Source organism: Anolis carolinensis, chromosome 5, assembly GCF_035594765.1.
Source record: "Anolis carolinensis isolate JA03-04 chromosome 5, rAnoCar3.1.pri, whole genome shotgun sequence".
Taxonomy (NCBI): domain Eukaryota; kingdom Metazoa; phylum Chordata; class Lepidosauria; order Squamata; family Dactyloidae; genus Anolis; species Anolis carolinensis.
The window spans coordinates 133,272,120-133,289,583 of NC_085845.1; the positions used below are offsets into that span (position 1 = coordinate 133,272,120).

At 43.1% G+C, this 17,464-nt stretch overlaps 1 protein-coding gene and 1 long non-coding RNA gene across 2 annotated transcripts in view; both read right to left on the reverse strand.

Moving 5' to 3' along the window:
- LOC134299455 (uncharacterized) overlaps window positions 1–17,464 on the reverse strand; it is a 77,658-nt gene that overhangs the window by 49,601 nt on the left and 10,593 nt on the right. The gene's annotated exons all lie outside the window — the stretch shown is intronic.
- Window positions 13,729–17,313, reverse strand: LOC100566877 (chromosome-associated kinesin KIF4-like). Its single transcript, XM_062982299.1, has one exon. The coding sequence runs from the start codon at window positions 17,296–17,298 to the stop codon at window positions 13,807–13,809; it is 3,492 nt and encodes a 1,163-aa protein (XP_062838369.1). The 5' UTR covers window positions 17,299–17,313; the 3' UTR covers window positions 13,729–13,806.

Consider the following 17,464-nt stretch of genomic DNA (forward strand, 5'->3'; position numbering starts at 1 on the left):
TTTCTGTTCCACCTCCCCTGGGGCATTCTGATTTCAGTGAATAACTAGTTAATCTTCTCTGCAATGCATGGGTTCCAGCTGAGATGCTGGAGAAACAATCTACTTCAGTCTACTGAAACAGTGGCTTCACTGTTGTGGAACTTACATGGGTCTCCCTCCCTCTCCCTCCCCCCCTCCCCCCCCTATATGGTTTATATTCTTAAGTTGATTTAGTTGATCTTTTCAAGAGGGGGGATATTTTGACAACATTAAAAAAGAGAAACATTGTTGAGTCTGGGTTTCATTGGTATGCTATACTTTTCCCCTGCTGTGATCTACTTCTATGACAATCATGTCATGAACAGTGCATCCAGAGAAATATTTCCCCAGGGACATAAGTTAAACTAAGGTTAAAGCAAAGAGTACATTTAAACATGTGGAGAGAATAATGAACTCCCAACTGAAAACTTTTCTCTACATATACATGGAAAATAGGAAGATTTCTATGTAAAATGAAATTTCCAAAGAAAGCTATGACACAGAAAAGTAAAATCCAGCATCCGGTAAAGTTAAAGATTAAACCGTACAATTTGGTATAAAGAGTGCCATCTGGTAGTGTCCATTTTAGGAGGATGTCTGTGCACTCCAGGTTTTCATCCAAACATTAAACACATTATCCAAAGCATTTAGTATATTTTGTAAATACAGTAGGGTCTCGCTTATCCAACATAAACGGGGCGGCAGAACATTGGATAAGCGAAAATGTTGGATAATAAGGAGGCATTAAGGAAAAGCCTATTAAACCTCAAATTACATTATGATTTTACAAATTAAGCACCAAAACATTCGTGTTTTACAATAAATCGACAGAAAAAGCAGTTCAATACACAGTAACGTCATGTAGTAATTACTGTATTTATGAATTTAGCACCAAAATATCTCAATGTATTGAAAACGTTGACTACAAAAACATTGACTACTAAAAGGCAGACTGCGTTGGATAATACAGAATGTTGGATAAGTGGAGGTTGGATAAGTGAGACTCTACTGTACTAGTATTCAGCTATTTTAGTAGTTCCCTCAAAGCTTGGACTAAAGCTCAGAGTAGGTTCACCACTCCACTGGCATGGAAAATGTCAGCCATCACTTGGCATAAATTCATTACTGCATGCAGGCCTGTAGCTAGGATTTTGACTGGGGGTGGGGGGTGGGATTTTGGTTCGGAGGGTTGGCTGTGTCTGAGTAAGAGAGGATCTACCCTAGGAAACCTTTTGTATCGTTATCCCAATACCCCCATGCATATGGGATATATTGAGCATGGTAATCAGATCATGATATGAATAAACATCACAGTTTAAATAATAAATGTAAGGCCTTCTCGCACACACACATACACACAATGCAAAAGTCAGATTTGGATTGACGGCCTACCCTCATCCCAAAGAATCTATAACAAGCATCTGGACTAGATTTTTATTTTTCTGTTTCACCTTTTTATGTTATTTGGGTTTTTCTGTACATTCTGTCAAAGCATTCAAGATTCTTGCTGATAGTTCCATGCCAAATTTTCAGTTTCTTTCAATATAATATTTTAAAAAGAAAACATCATGCTAATTTTTATAGCCACATAAACAGAGATAGGAACTGATTTGAACCAAGCCCAGTGGAGTTTAACCTGTACATTGGCTTACTTCTGGAAAAATTGTGTAACAATCTATGACCTTACGCCACATATCTTTTAACTTTGAATCACCAGAGAGTCAGGTATTATAGGTGTGACAGTAAAAATAGGAACATAGGCTCAGGCTTTACATGGATGACACCCTCCTTTGTCTTTCCAAGCCCAAAATAGTATCTTAAAACTTAAAAGAACTTCTGAGTGGATTTTGTACACATTTGGGACTTAAAATTAATTATAAGAAATCTAAGTACTTTTGTATCATCACCTCCATGGAGAGTGAGAAAAGCAAATGCAGATTATCTTGAGCCAATCTCTTAATTACTCATATATCAGGCATTTGGTGTTCTACTAATGAAAGATTATGAAACTATAAACAGGTGTCACTGTCTCAATCATTCATGCAGACAATTTCAGATAAGGGATGTTCGACTTGTATTTGTATGACAGACAGAAAGTGAAAGAATTTTCTGATTTAAAGTTTTAATTATTGGGTAAAGTATCAGGGGGGATAACTATATTTTATCAAAACCAGTTAAAACATTAGTTTAAAACAATAAAAAGCACATTAAAACCTATCCATTATACTACTCTAACCAATTAAAAACTGAAGCTTTGGTTAAATAGGAAGAGCTTTGCCTGCTGATGAAAGGAGAGCAGGGAAAGGACCAATTGAGACATCCTTGGCAGAGCACTTCCTAGCCTGGGATCTGCCACCGAAGGCACTCTTCTAGGTCTTCGACCTCTGTACCTGTAAAGGTGGCGGAGCTAGGACAAGACTATGCCCGAGCTACAAACCTGAGATTTCAGGTGTGCAAACTAGTCTTGTGCATTTGTATGGAATTACTGTTTCTATTTGTACCATTCATATGGCCCCGTTTCCATCTGCCGCTTATGGAAACAGGCACCTATACGAATGGGCTTTTCTTTCAAGATCCAAAGAAAACAAAGATTTTTCGGGCCTTGGGTGGCAAAGTGCCAGGCCCTGCAAGCCGGGCCTACGAGCCATTTAGCGTTTGATGGTTCGTAGGCCTGGTTTGCAGGGCCTACAGTCAAGCACTCGATTGTAGGCCTGGCTCGCAGGACCTGTGAGCATCAAGCGCTCGATGGCTCATAGGCTCAGCTTTCAGGACCTACAATTGAGTGCTGAGTGCTCGATGCGCGTATGCCCTGTGAGACTGGCCCGTAGACGTGGCAGGCAGGTCCTACGAACATTGAGTGCTCAAAGGTTCGTAGGCCAGGCTCACATGGCATACAGTTGAGCACCGAGCACTCGATGCTCATAGTCTCTGTGAGCCGGGCCTATGAGCGTTGTGTGCTTGATGCTCAGCTGTAGGCCCTATGAGCTGGGCCTAAGAGCGTGGAGTGCCTGGCACTTGGCTGTAGGCCCTGCCAGCCAGGGCCTACAGCCAAGCTCCAAAAATCAGCCAACCAAATGGCTACCGTTCTTTTTCTTAATTTGTTTCATTGTTTCTTTTGTTCCCGTGGGGTTGTACCATTCCATGCAAAACCACGAAAGAAACAGATGAAACAGGATTCTGGCCCTACTCTAGTGCAACACAGCCAAAATCAGGCCTTTGTAATACAATCCAGGGGTGATTCCACACAGACATGTATTCTGATGCCGATCCAGTGTCAAGTTCCGGATAAGCTCTAGAATAGTTTTGACTGACAGCCCACAGGCCACTGCAAGATGGTTAACCTTAACATTCCTCCGTGATGGAGTGATGTTGGTCAGGGTGCCAGAATTATATGGCGGGGGGGGGGGGGGAGAGAGAGAGAGGAGAACCCATCCCCTCCTTTCCCCCTCCATTCTCCAATTGCCCTTGAACCCCCACTGATTTCACTCCAGCTAACAAGGAATGGAGGGGCCCCTGGTGGCACAGTGTGTTAAAGTGCTGAGCTGCTGAACTTGCGGACCAAAAGGTGCCAGGTTCAAATCCCGGGAGCAGAATGAGCGCCCGCTGTTAGCCCCAGCTCCTCCAACCTAGCAGTAAGAAAACATGCAAATGTGAGTAGATCAATAGGTACCGCTCCGGCGGGAAAGTAACGGCGCTCCATGCAGTCATGCCGGCCACATGACCTTGGAGGTGTCTACGGACAACACTGGCTCTTTGGCTTAGAAATGGAGATGAGCACCAACCCCCAAAGTCGGTCATGACTGAACTTAATGTCATGGGGAAACATTTACCTTAACAAGGAATGGATACCATTCCGTGCCTGGTAGCTGCCACTACAATGAGAAATGGAGGGGAGCCCAGGGAATAAGGGATTGCTGTGTAACTAGTTATTGTCAATTCCATCTCAGAATTGGCTCAATTGCTTAAAAGGGCCCTAAATTGTAGTTTGTTGTGGGTTCTCAGGGGAAACTGGGGGCAACTTGCAATTTTTAAAACTTGGTTCAAGGCCATATAGCCCAAATCTGCTCCATGCATCATCCAGCCTCCATGGAGCTAATTCGTCTCTCCTGCTTCAGGATGAAGGATCAGTGTAGATGTGCTCCAGGTGTTCCAAAAGCAGAAAAAAGCACATTTTATCACATGTGGTGGACATGCAATATTTATTTATGTATTTATTATATTATGTATTTATGTAATGGCACTCCATGCAGTCATGCCGGCCACATGACCTTGGAGGTGTCTATGGATAATGCTGGCTCTTCGGCTTAGAAATGGAGATGCGCACCAACTCCCAGAGTCAGACATGACTTAACTTAACGTCAGGGGAAACCTTTACCTTTACCTATGTATTTATTATTTACCATATTTATATCCTACCTTTCTCTATCCTTGGGGGGACTCAAGGCGGCTTACAAATGGCACTACATAGTGCCTAAAATATGAAACATAAAATAGGATTAGATTCAAACTGAACATACAAAAAACATAGTTAAAATACAATCCAATGTTGAGATGCCACCCAAAGGTGAAGTCTAAGGCCGTTCCATGATCAGTTGCACGATTTCTAGTAATTTTGTTGCACTACTATTTCCCAAAGACCTCCCAAAGCCAAGCTTTAACTCTCTTTCTGAAGGCCAGGAGGGAGGGGGCTGATCTAATATCACTTGGGAGGGAGTTCCATTCCTAGGGGCCACCACAGAGATGGCCCTGTCTCTCGTCCCCACCAATCGTGCTTGTGATAATGGTGGGACCGAGAGCAGGGCCTCCCCAGATGATCTTAGACTCCGAGGTGGTTCATAAGAGGAGATACTTTTGGACATGCAATAAAGTAAAAAACAAAACTCCTGGAAATAGATTGAATATATACAATATATAATCTTGTGCTTTTCTTTTCCATTTCTGGCCGAATAGCTTAACCACTTGTTTATCCCATCGAGTAGGAGGTCTGCTCAAGGGTCGCTTGTGGTCTCTTGGTAACCAGTCTGTGAGCTGAGATGTCCATCAGTTGTCAGTATAGGAATGAATAATTTTAGGTCTATGTAATCAAATGTCTAACCTATGTATTGAGTAACTTGGAGACTAGGACGCGGAACAATGGCTTTAAACTACAGGAAATAAGATTTCACCTGAATATCAGGAAGAACTTCCTCACTGTGAGAGCTGTTCAGCAGTAGAACTCTCTCCCCCAGACTGTGTTGGAGGCTCCTTCTTTGGAGGCTTTTAAGTAGAGGTTGGATGGCCATCTGTCAGGGGTGCTTGGAATGTGATTTACTGCTTCTTGGAAGGGGGTTGGACTGGATAGCCCATGAGGTCTCTTCCAACTCTATTATTCCATGATTTTATGATTCTAGGTCAACATGTACATCCAAGATCAATGATGTTTTTCTATTGATGAGCCTGGCATTAAGCAGCCACATTTTCAATGCAGGGGTCTGTCGACAAGGCTATTCAGGGTATTTGAAATGAGGGGCAGTTTGGGGGCAACCAGTATTCCCTTCCTCATGGTAACATAATTGTCTCCCCAAGCTATATGTCCCTTTACTACTATTGTATTTGTGGCTGCTTCCTGGCTTGCTTGCCCCATCTTGCTCTCCATATCAGACATTGTATCTGCTAGCAGGCATGTTGTTAAAGGCCAAACAAACAAACTCTTCAGCCTTCCTAACAGGAGGACTGGCCCTTGCTCCAATAGCAGTGTGGTTCCCTCAAAGGGGTGAAACCATTGATGGCAATCCTACTACTTAAAGCATCTAGATTTTATCCCCTTACAGAAGAGGAAAGGTGAAAGTCAGGCTTGCAGTTTTTTAGAACCTCTTTCAGTACCCGAAGAGATCCAGTCCTTGAAGAAATGAATGATGCTGACAGCAGTTCATCAGGAAGAAGAGTAGCAAGAAAGATGGGTAGCAACAGCAAGAAAGCCCTCTGTTTTCTCTGGAGATAATAAGCTGCCTCTCCATGTGCTGACTCCCCTTGGGTCAGCTCTGGATTTCATTCTTAGAGAAAATACTATGTGTACAAATGGAAAGCGATTACAACCCAAGCATATCCTTATCTTACCATATCTTCTTATCAGGTATCAAGAGAAAGCTAAGCTAAGAAAGCTAATCTTTTTTAGAACTGAAATACACAGGATATGATTCAAATAAGTTAAAATATGTGCTCTTCATTCCCTTTGATGTCCATATATATATAGGCTGAAGGATTTGTTTCTAAAAGCAGACCTATATCAGAAGAACTATCAGTAGAAAAACTGGCATAACACATGTTTGGCTAGCTGAACAAATTGCACAATCTCACATTTGCCTCTAGGTTATATTAGACTCCTTTGCAGCTTTTGAAACAGACTACATTGATACCACTAATAGGATTAAGGGACTGACCTCTGAGATTTACACAATGATTATTGACATTACATATAGGCCTATTGAAGGTTCTTAGAAGAGAGGCTGAGCTTGGGTGCTAATAGAAGAAAATAAATGGGATAGAATTTGGAGATTTCCTTTCATATACATAAATTGCAACACTGAAACAAGTCACTATTAAAGTGTCACACAGTTGTTATCTATGCCTTGTATGACTACACAGAAATATGGTAGAAATGAACTGTAAAACAAACACTGGAAAGGCCATACAGGTTAAGTATCAATTATGTGGAAATTCTACAGGGTCAAAAGTCCTACATGAATGGCTGAGAAAGTGAGAACTTTCCTTTCTGAGACTCAATAATAATAATAATAATAATAATAATAATAATAATAATAATAATAATAATAATAATAACAACAACAACTTTATTTTTATATCCTGCCCCATCTCCCTGAAGGGACTTGGGGCAGCTCACAACAGGGACAAGCCCGAAACAACGACACAACATATTTGACAAAACTTAAAACATTTCAACGATACACAAAATAAAATAATGGACAATGCATTAAAATCCAAGCAGATAAAATCAGAGTAATTAAAAGCAGCAGGGACAGGTTTCATAAAGTGCTTCATGCACAAAATTATTAAAAAATATTGTGTATAAAATAATCTTCAGGTTATGTGCATAAAGTATCTATGAAACATAAATTAATTTTGGCTTAGACTTGTGTCCAAGCTGTTAGACAACTGATTTTTTAAGGTTTCCCCTGACGTTAAGTCCAGTCATGACCGACTCTGGGGGTTGGTGCTCATTTCCATTTCTAAGCCGAAGAGCCGGTGTTGTCCATAGACACCTCCAAGGTCATGTGGCCGGCATGACTGCATGGAGCGCCGTTACCTTCCTGCTGGAGCGGTACCTATTGATCTACTTACATTTGCATGTTTTCGAACTGCTAGGTTGGCAGGAGCTGGGGCTAACAGCGGGTGCTCATTCTGCTCCTGGGATTTGAACCTGGGACCTTTTGGTCTGCAAGTTCAGCAGCTCAGCGCTTTAACACACTGTGCCACCAGGGGCCCTGATTATGAATATGTAAATATTCTAAAATCCAAAACACTTTTGATTCCAAGCATTTCAGATAAGGGATAGCCATCCTGCAAGATTGTTGGTATACTAACTAGAGTTTATATTGATCTGCTACCCCATGCTAGCTCCCCTTTGGTCAGAAATTCTTGGTTGGATCAATTGAAGTAACTAATTAAGATGTACACTTTCAAAGTTCTTCACTGATCCTGTCCACTAAGGATAGAAACAGCAAGGAACTGAGGGCATTTGCAAGGTTTATCCATCCAGTGATACTTGAATAGAGTTTGGACTATTGAACTTTACCTTCCAACCGATGACGCCCTTAAGGTTACATGGTAGCCACTTGTAGCATTTATAGGACAGATCTATGCAGACCAATAATCTGGGGTCAATCTGGCATGGCGAACACTAGGGTTTAGGTCACACAGGGTGAAGGGAATCCTGATTGCTAGTGGCACTGAATTGGAGACCACGTCACAGTGGTCTCCAACTGCAATTTGGATTCTACCTGTCTGCTCTCTTCTGGAGTGACATTGGCTGGGACGACAGGGTGATGAGGAAGAGGGGAAGTGGAGGGGAGGAACCCCTTCCTCTCCCCTCTCCCTTCACAGAGAACTACAAAATGCACGACGCCTGGCTTGACAGCAGCACATGTGAAAAGGATCTTGGAGTCCTCGTGGACAAGTTAAACATGAACCTACAATGTGATGTAGCAGCTAAAAAAGCCAATGGGATTTTGGCCTGCATAAATAGGAGTATAGAGTCTAAATCCAAGGAAGTCATGCTACCCCTCTATTCTGCCTTGGTCAGACCACACCTGGAATACTGTGTCCAATTCTGGGCACCGCAATTGAAGGGAGATGTTGACAAGCTGGAAAGTGTCGAGGTGGGCAACTAATATGATCAAGGGTCCGGAGAACAAGCCCTATGAGGAGCAGCTTAAAGAGCTGGGTATGTTTAGCCTACAGAAGAGAAGGCTGAGAGGAGACATGATAGCCATGTATAAATATGTGAGGGGAAGTCATAGGGAGGAGGGAGGCAGCTTGTTTTCTGCTGCCCTGGAGACACAGAACAGTGGCTTCAAACTACAGGAAAGGAGATTCCACCTGAACATTAGAAAGAACTTCCTCACTGTGAGAGCTGTTTGGCACTGGAACTCTCTGCCCTGGAGGGTGGTTGAGGCTCCTTCTTTTGGAGGCTTTTAAGCAAAGGCAGGATGGCCATCTGTTGGGGGTGCTTTGAATGTGATTCTCCTTCTTCTTGGCAGAATTCATTCTCTTTATTTCTGGTGTACCTGTGGGCATTCCACTGATGATGTGTTGTTGCATAGGAAATATGGGAAGGAAATGACACATCACCTGCAGCACCATTCACCACAGCTCCAGCAGAACATGTAATCTCAGTTTGCTCATGATGTGACTGCAAGCAGGAATAGAAACAACCACTGTGAGTTGTATAGCCCAGACACATAATGGCCGGAAATTTACTGGAATTATTGGCCATCTGGAGGAGTCCTAAGAGTACATAAGAAATCACTGGAGCTGTAGAAATCCTGGTATGAGGCAAACTGCTGTCTTAAAATTGTCTGAGCTCCCAGGACTGATCTGATGCATTACCTTATGGATACCTGAACCCACAGGTGCCCTCTTAGGCTGAAACTCAGTCAGCCAGAGAAGACATTCACCAGAGTAGTGCTATTCAGTACCTGGACTGGTAATGATTCCTGAATATTTGGCTGCCTCCTCCTGGCAATTATCCGGGAAAGAAAGAAACAATTATACCCAATGCTGGTTCCTGGTATATTGACAAAAATAATTTCCAGACTCCCACATCAACTTGCTGGAAAAGCACCGCATAAGAAAATCACAGAGAAGGTCCCAAATAATGCGACATAATATGACTAAAATTATCTGTCTCAAAAGGCTGATGGAAACAACATATATACATACATCTTAACCATAGTACAGTGTTCTGTGGGATTTTTAAGCATGTAGAAATGGGCTGCATTCAAAAAATTGATACTGGCATGATATATTCCCTTTGAGTAAAAAAGAAAGGTAATTCTGTAAATCAATTGCCGTAAAGATAAGCAAAGTGCTATGTATGAAGAATGACTTCAGTTGACTGAGTTGGCAGGTAGATGGTGGCTGAACGCCAAATACGAAAAACTGATTCTTGTATCTCAGTTCTGAGAGAGTCCATTTTAATTATATTTTGTAAGAATCATGGGAACATTCCCTCCCATTCCTCATCAAAATGATGCCTCTTTTTGCATCCTCCTCGCCACTTTGCTCAACTTTACCGCACTGGTCTTGCTACGCAGGAGTCTGTAAATAGAACTTACTCTGATGCAGTTTGAAAAGTGCATTTTGTACTTGGCTGTTTCTTTGATCAAATTAATCACTTTTTTGTAGTCCTAAACGGGGGCCTATGGGTTGACAATGTAGCTGTTTAAAAGGGATTTTAGGGGATAATAGCCAATGCAAATAGTGCCATGAGAATGGCAACTTGCTTTTGCACTCTCAATTGCATAATAACAGCAAAGAAGGCTTTAAAAACAAATTGAAATTTTGTGGCATGCCATCTGGGATTATTGGCGGGGTGCGGGAGGAGAGGCCTCAATGCTGCAGTTGTGTCAAAGAATGGATAGTGTGAGCCACTCTTAAACTGACATGTTTCAGATGGTAACACTATGCTAACTGCTGCAAAGTTGGCTAGCATTTTCTCCCCCATATTATTTTCTTTCTTCTGAATTATCAGCTCCCCCTTCCCCTAAAATGTCCTTTGGGCCTGGAAAAACTTTGCCATTGTTGAAGGATTCAATTCAGGCCTCTTGCAGCTGCTGATCCCATCATTGTTCTGATCATTATGTATACACGCCAGAGTTGAATGTAGCCAAGCCGTTTAGTGCCTTAATAGGTGTCTGCATAAAGGTCATTTTTGTGGCCTTGTTTTAACAAAAGTTTATCCACAAACAACTGCAGCTAAAATTCTAATGTTAATCAGGGGGTCTCCTGCAAGCAAAAAATGACGTGGATGGGTGAAGCAAACCTATACAAAGTACAGAAGATTGTTTTTGTACCCAACCTCAAGATATACCTACAAGTTGCATTATCATAATTAGTTTTTGAAGAAGCAGTTTGTTGGAATATAAAAAAGAGGGAGGAAGAGGGATGAGGGAAAAAGGAATGTAGCAGCACCTTAAAGATTAACTGGTTTATTTTAGCATGATCTTTCAGTAATATCAACCCACATCTTCCGATGCAGTACTGAGTGATATTAAAGACTCATTAAAGACTCAGGTGATAAAGCATATTTACACTGTAGTGGAAGTACGATGGAATATTATAGGATCCAGAGGCTGCAAAAGGTGATATAATGATTTCAGAACTTTACAGTAGTCAGGTAGTTTTGATGTTTGAAAGCAACACATCTTTCTAAACCAAGGCCCCTTCTACACTGCAGTATAATCCATATTATAATCAGATAATACACATTATCATCTTTGAACTAGATTATATGAATCTACACTACCATATAATCCAAATGAAAGCAGATAATCTGGGTTTTATATGGCAGTGTAGAGGGGGCCTCAGTTTCCTTGGGTCCAAAAATTTATTTCATTACAGGCATAATAGTAAGGACTCTTTTATTAATATATGTAATGTACCATGAAACCATTGCCTATGTTTGTGACTTCCGTAACTGCTCATTTCAAATCTGAAGGTTTTTTTTTCTGGCATGACTTTCAATATCACTCACCAAAAATTATGTAATTAATTCAGCTCATGAGAAAATAACGAAGTATACTCAATTCCTCCTTGTTCTAGAGTCTATGTTTCTTTAATCTATTTATCTGCAGCAGTGTAGGTAGTAGTCCAGCAATACTGGATCATCATACCTGGTCAGTTATCCTCTCTGATGCACAACTAGTGTCACAGCCAGGTGTTCCCATCTTGGGCCCTAAGATCCAAGATCACAATTTTTCACTTTGTTGTTCTAGGTTCTAGATAGATTGTAGAGTCACAGGAGAAATCATTCCAATGCTCTATCCTTTCTCTGTTGCAGTGGTAGCTCAAAGCAACCCCTTTTTGTTTCAACTATTTTCAATGCTGCAGTGTCTCTAACAAACCTTGCAGCAATCACTGGTTATGTCTTAAATCCAGTTAAAAGCATTAGACCCAGTGCAGATATTGCAGGGGATTCCTCCATTGTGACAAATGTCATTTTCCCCCATTTTCTGTTATGGAATCTTGAATCAGTTACTGATCTCTAAGAGGTTCTTCTCTTTCATACTTACTTATGAATACTTGCTGAAGTGTGTTTACCAGAGCTTTGCAATAGGCCAGGTATGTACATGATTATAACTTGCTTGTTACCTTATGGTGACATCATGAATTTCATAGGGTTTTCTTAGGCAAGGAATACAGAGGTGGTTTTTCCAGTTTCTTCCTTTACAGCACGTGGTATTCATATAACAGCGATCATGCTATTGATGATCTACCAGTAATTGTTCCTATCTACGTAAATTTAGTGACAAGACTTGGATTTGCAGAAACCAATGAAAATTCAAAGGTATATGCCCCCCAGGCTAATTTTTTTTCTATCAAAAAATTAAAACCTTTCTTCTTGAAGGACATCAGGATTCATTTCAATTCTAGCAGCAGCAATTCATTTTGTAAATACCGTACAGCCCACATATCGTGAAGGACACGTTCTTCAATTTACGGTGGAAGAAGGAATCTATAAATAAGAGTGAACTCTACTAAAATTAAAATCCTCCACTGGAAGTTACCGTAGAGTTACCCTGGAGGATTTAGAAAAATCCTAGGAAGGTATCCCCTCTCACATTTATTAGTTCCTCCAAGCAACCTCTATGGTATCTTCGAGCATAAGCATACCACAGAATGGTCTGGGAGACCTAGAAACGTATTTTGTTTGATGCAGGTAGGTGAAACAACTGGGTATGGGAGTCATACTATAGGTCACTAGGTCCCATTCCGTTTAACTTTTGGGGGGGAAACCCCTCATTTTTCAAAATCAGTGGACTTTTATAAAAATTGGATTGTTTTATAAGCCTGATTATGTAACTTTAATCATATTTACCATCAATTTTCATAAACTCATCTGAAATGTCCTGTATTCCTTCTGGTTCCTCAATGTCACTGTGATGGCTGCTTTCCTTTCTTCTGCCATTTGGGTCATTATGAGTTTTTAAAAATGTCTCAGGATCTGTTTGCCTGTTATTTTATTGCCAAAGATTATATTATTTTGTGTTCTTCTTATCCAAGAAAGACTTTAGTTTTCTGGAGGAAGCCTTCATATCTCTTGGCACTGCTCATTAAGAGTCTTGGCATTGTCTTGAATTGGATAGTACACTTTCTGTGGTACTCATTACTTTTTAATACCGTATTTCTAAATATTTTGGAAACATCTGACCTTTTTGACTTTGTTTTTTAACTTCTTTCTCATTCTTTTATTTAGTTGTTTGCTATTTTGAAGTCCAGTATGGCTGTGTTTTACTTCCTTCACAACTGTCTACATATATATACTGAATTTGACTGCTGTGGTGATTATTAACAAGCAGTTCAATAATATATATAAATAGGTTGTGGGCACCAAACATGGGCTTTATGGAATAAATAAAGTCATAGAAGAGTAAACAGTGTTTTCCTTTGGATCAGCCTCAGCTTATGTTAAGGTCACCTGAAACATTTGCATGCTGAAAGGTTGGAGAAATAATATTATTTTAGGGCCTGGTATAGATATCTGCAAACTTGGTGGAGGACTCCCTCATGAGATATCTTGTTATACCTTCTTTGATGTACAGAGTGATTCCAACTCTTAGAAATCCTCCCCCATCTTTCCACAAGGTCTGTATTAAGAAATGATTATTACCGTATATGCGCATGTATTAGTTGACCCCATGTATAAGTCAAGGACAGGTTTGGGGGCCAAAATTATGGATTTTGATATGAACTGTGGATAAATCAAGGGTCATTTTGTAGAGAGGAGAAAGTGCCAGCGTTGCCTCAAAGGGTTAGCCATCACCATTTTCCTACACAGGCATTCAAAATGGTTAGACATAGTGTCACAGCGAAGGGAGCAGAGGAGCTCAGTGCTTTTTTTAAGGATCTCCCAGGATGGACTAAGCTTTTGCCTGTTACCACTCTATTCAGAGAAGGGAATAGTTCATTTTTGTTTAGACTTAATATACAGTACTCAAGAAAAAATGTACATGCTATAAAACTAACAAAAGACTGGGCCTGCCTTGAGTACAGGATCGAGCTTCCTTCGGCTCAGAAGCCCTCCTTGATCGGGGTGCAGCCGGAGAACCACCGCCTGGTGCTGCTCAGAGCCTGCGTCCGCTTCCTGTTGGGAGTGACCTCTGGGGGCGCAAAGAAAGTGTCCCCTGCTGCCACCAGCGTGGGGTCTTCCAGGTCCTTGGCATCTCCTGTTGGCCCCTCCATGAGTGTCCCCTCCAAGATAAAGTTGTCTCGGTTCCAGCACTCCTCGGCCTTGCAGCGACAGTCCTCAGAACAGGTCACTTTTTGCTTCCGGCAGCCACACTTCCTGTTTCTGCAACCGCCTTTGCAGCAGCACCCCAAAGCAGTCTTCTTGGCAAGTTTGGCTGGGACCCACTCATCATCTTCAGTGTCTCCTCCCAAATCCTCCGAATCGGATGTTGAGTCTTCCTCTGGCATCGCAAATGTAGACCTTGCGGGAGTTCGCCTGCGGGGCTTGGGCTTGGGTGGGATGAAGTTGAAGGGGGAGTCCGGTTCATCTGCCAGAGCGGGATGCATGCTCCGGAGGATCTTCTGCCCACTGGCCACTTGAAGCAGCAGCAGTTTCTGTTTGGCAACATCAAGCTCTTCAGAGAGCGCTTGGTTCTTCTCAAAGACTTCTCTCATCCTTGACAGTTCTTGATTCAAGATAAAGTTGTCTCGGTTCCAGCACTCCTCAGCCTTGCAGCGACAGTCCTCAGAACAGGTCACTTTTTGCTTCCGGCAGCCACACTTCCTGTTTCTGCAACCGCCTTTGCAGCAGCACCCCAAAGCAGTCTTCTTGGCAAGTTTGGCTGGGACCCACTCATCATCTTCAGTGTCTCCTCCCAAATCCTCCGAATCGGATGTTGAGTCTTCCTCTGGCATCGCAAATGTAGACCTTGCGGGAGTTCGCCTGTGGGGCTTGGGCTTGGGTGGGATGAAGTTGAAGGGGGAGTCCGGTTCATCTGCCAGAGCGGGATGCATGCTCCGGAGGATCTTCTGCCCACTGGCCACTTGAAGCAGCAGCAGTTTCTGTTTGGCAACATCAAGCTCTTCAGAGAGCGCTTGGTTCTTCTCAAAGACTTCTCTCATCCTTGACAGTTCTTGATTCAAGATAAAGTTGTCTCGGTTCCAGCACTCCTCGGCCTTGCAGCGACAGTCCTCAGAACAGGTCACTTTTTGCTTCCGGCAGCCACACTTCCTGTTTCTGCAACCGCCTTTGCAGCAGCACCCCAAAGCAGTCTTCTTGGCAAGTTTGGCTGGGACCCACTCATCATCTTCAGTGTCTCCTCCCAAATCCTCCGAATCGGATGTTGAGTCTTCCTCTGGCATCGCAAATGTAGACCTTGCGGGAGTTCGCCTGTGGGGCTTGGGCTTGGGTGGGATGAAGTTGAAGGGGGAGTCCGGTTCATCTGCCAGAGCGGGATGCATGCTCCGGAGGATCTTCTGCCCACTGGCCACTTGAAGCAGCAGCAGTTTCTGTTTGGCAACATCAAGCTCTTCAGAGAGCGCTTGGTTCTTCTCAAAGACTTCTCTCATCCTTGACAGTTCTTGTTTCAAGATAAAGTTGTCTCGGTTCCAGCACTCCTCGGCCTTGCAGCGACAGTCCTCAGAACAGGTCACTTTTTGCTTCCGGCAGCCACACTTCCTGTTTCTGCAACCGCCTTTGCAGCAGCACCCCAAAGCAGTCTTCTTGGCAAGTTTGGCTGGGACCCACTCATCATCTTCAGTGTCTCCTCCCAAATCCTCCGAATCGGATGTTGAGTCTTCCTCTGGCATCGCAAATGTAGACCTTGCGGGAGTTCGCCTGTGGGGCTTGGGCTTGGGTGGGATGAAGTTGAAGGGGGAGTCCGGTTCATCTGCCAGAGCGGGATGCATGCTCCGGAGGATCTTCTGCCCACTGGCCACTTGAAGCAGCAGCAGTTTCTGTTTGGCAACATCAAGCTCTTCAGAGAGCGCTTGGTTCTTCTCAAAGACTTCTCTCATCCTTGACAGTTCTTGATTCTGGAATTGGAGCTGTTTGAGGAGCCGTTTCTCTGTTTCTTCTTTATGGTTGATCTGGCTGAGCAGGTACAGCACCTTCTCTTGGTGCTCCTGCTCCATCTTGACTAGCTGGCTTTCGTACTCTGCTTCCATTTCGGTGGCTACTTTCTGTTTCTCTGCCAGCATTTTGTGCAGGTTGGCGCATGAGGTTTTGCTCTGCTTGAGGCGGTTCTCCAGTTTGCTATACTCTACTTTGGAGGAGGTAAGCTCGCCAATCAGGTACTTGATCGCACAATAGGCTTCTGGGAGGGTGTGGATTCTCCCCCAGCGATGCTTGGTGCGGTCTCCTGCGTCGGCATCCAGCAGTTTCTGTTGGAGATCAGCAATTTGGGCACTCCTGAGCTCCATCTCTGTTTCCAGGCTCCGAATTTGGTTGGCGAGGGAATAGTTCATATCTGCATCATTGCGCGAGAAGGTGCGCCTCTTTTTTTTTGCGGAAAGGTTCTCCCCTGCCTCCTGCTTTTCTTTAAGTGATGTGATTTCCTTGGCCAATTTTTTACGGTCTTCTAGAAGGTCGTTGAGGTGGCGCTGATCTTTTTCAATACTAACAAGGACCTCAATTTCATTCGCAAGATCGTTCCGGATCTCTTGGTTTAGTTTGCGCACTGTCTGCTCACTGGATTCTTTCATCTTCAGGAGCTTTGACTGGTCTTTCAGTTTCTTCTTCAGATCTGTCATTTCTCCTTCCAGGTCCTGAAGTCGCCTTCGACGCTGCTCGCTCAGCTTTGCTTGGTTGGCATCCTTTTTGGACACGTGAAGTGCCATGATCAGCTCTTCTTTCTCCTTCTGCAGTTTGGAAACTACTTCTTCCAAATTCTTAATGTTGCTCTGGTATTGCCTCTGTATGGGCTCCAGCTGGCTGTCATTCTGAGAGATCTTCCTCGCCAAGGCCTCCTTCAGAGCCAGGGCTTTATTGTGCTCCAGCAGCTCTTTTGACATCTGAGCCTGGTGAAGGGCATGCTGGGTCGCATACTCATCAGAGGATCGTTGGGCTTCCAGATCAGCTTCTGAAACAGCACTATTATAACAAGAATCCTGGTCAGATGTATCCATGTCAGCATCACCATTAGCATTTTCATTCGTCAAGCGAGTAATCAGTTCCTGCAGCTGACAAAATAATTCCACCAGCTGTTTTAGTTCTTGGTCCTCCAGAGTCTCAAGTAACTTCTGCAGGTTGAGTTTTGTCACAGGGTGCTGCTGCAGCTCCTCAAGTTTGGCGTTGATCTTTTCATTCGCAATGTAACTCTCCAACACCTGAGCAATCTGACTTGCTGCTTCGCTCAGGCTGCGGCTGGGTTTTGCATTCTCCTCTGTAAGGGAGTGGTTCTTCTCCATCAGAGACTGCAAGTTTTCTGAGGGCTCCCCAATAGAAACTGGGAGTGTCCCTCCGTGGGCCTGTAGCAATAAAACCTGCAACTCTTGAACCTGCGTTCTTAACCGGTTGATCTCTTCAGCCTGTATACAGTACTCACACTGATCCATGGATTTTTTTTTTCGTGTCAGGAGCAACTTGAGTCGCTTCTAGAATGAGAAAATTGGCCATCTGCAAGGATGTTGCCCAGGGGACGCCCAGATTTTTAAAAAATGTTTTTACCATCTTTGTGGGAGGCTTCTCTCATGTCCCCGCATGGAGCTGGAGCTGATAGAG

Bases quoted from the DNA above. Each gene is read 5' to 3' on its own strand.
- LOC100566877 (XM_062982299.1), bottom strand. From the start codon at position 17,298: ATGGATCAGTGTGAGTACTGTATACAGGCTGAAGAGATCAACCGGTTA.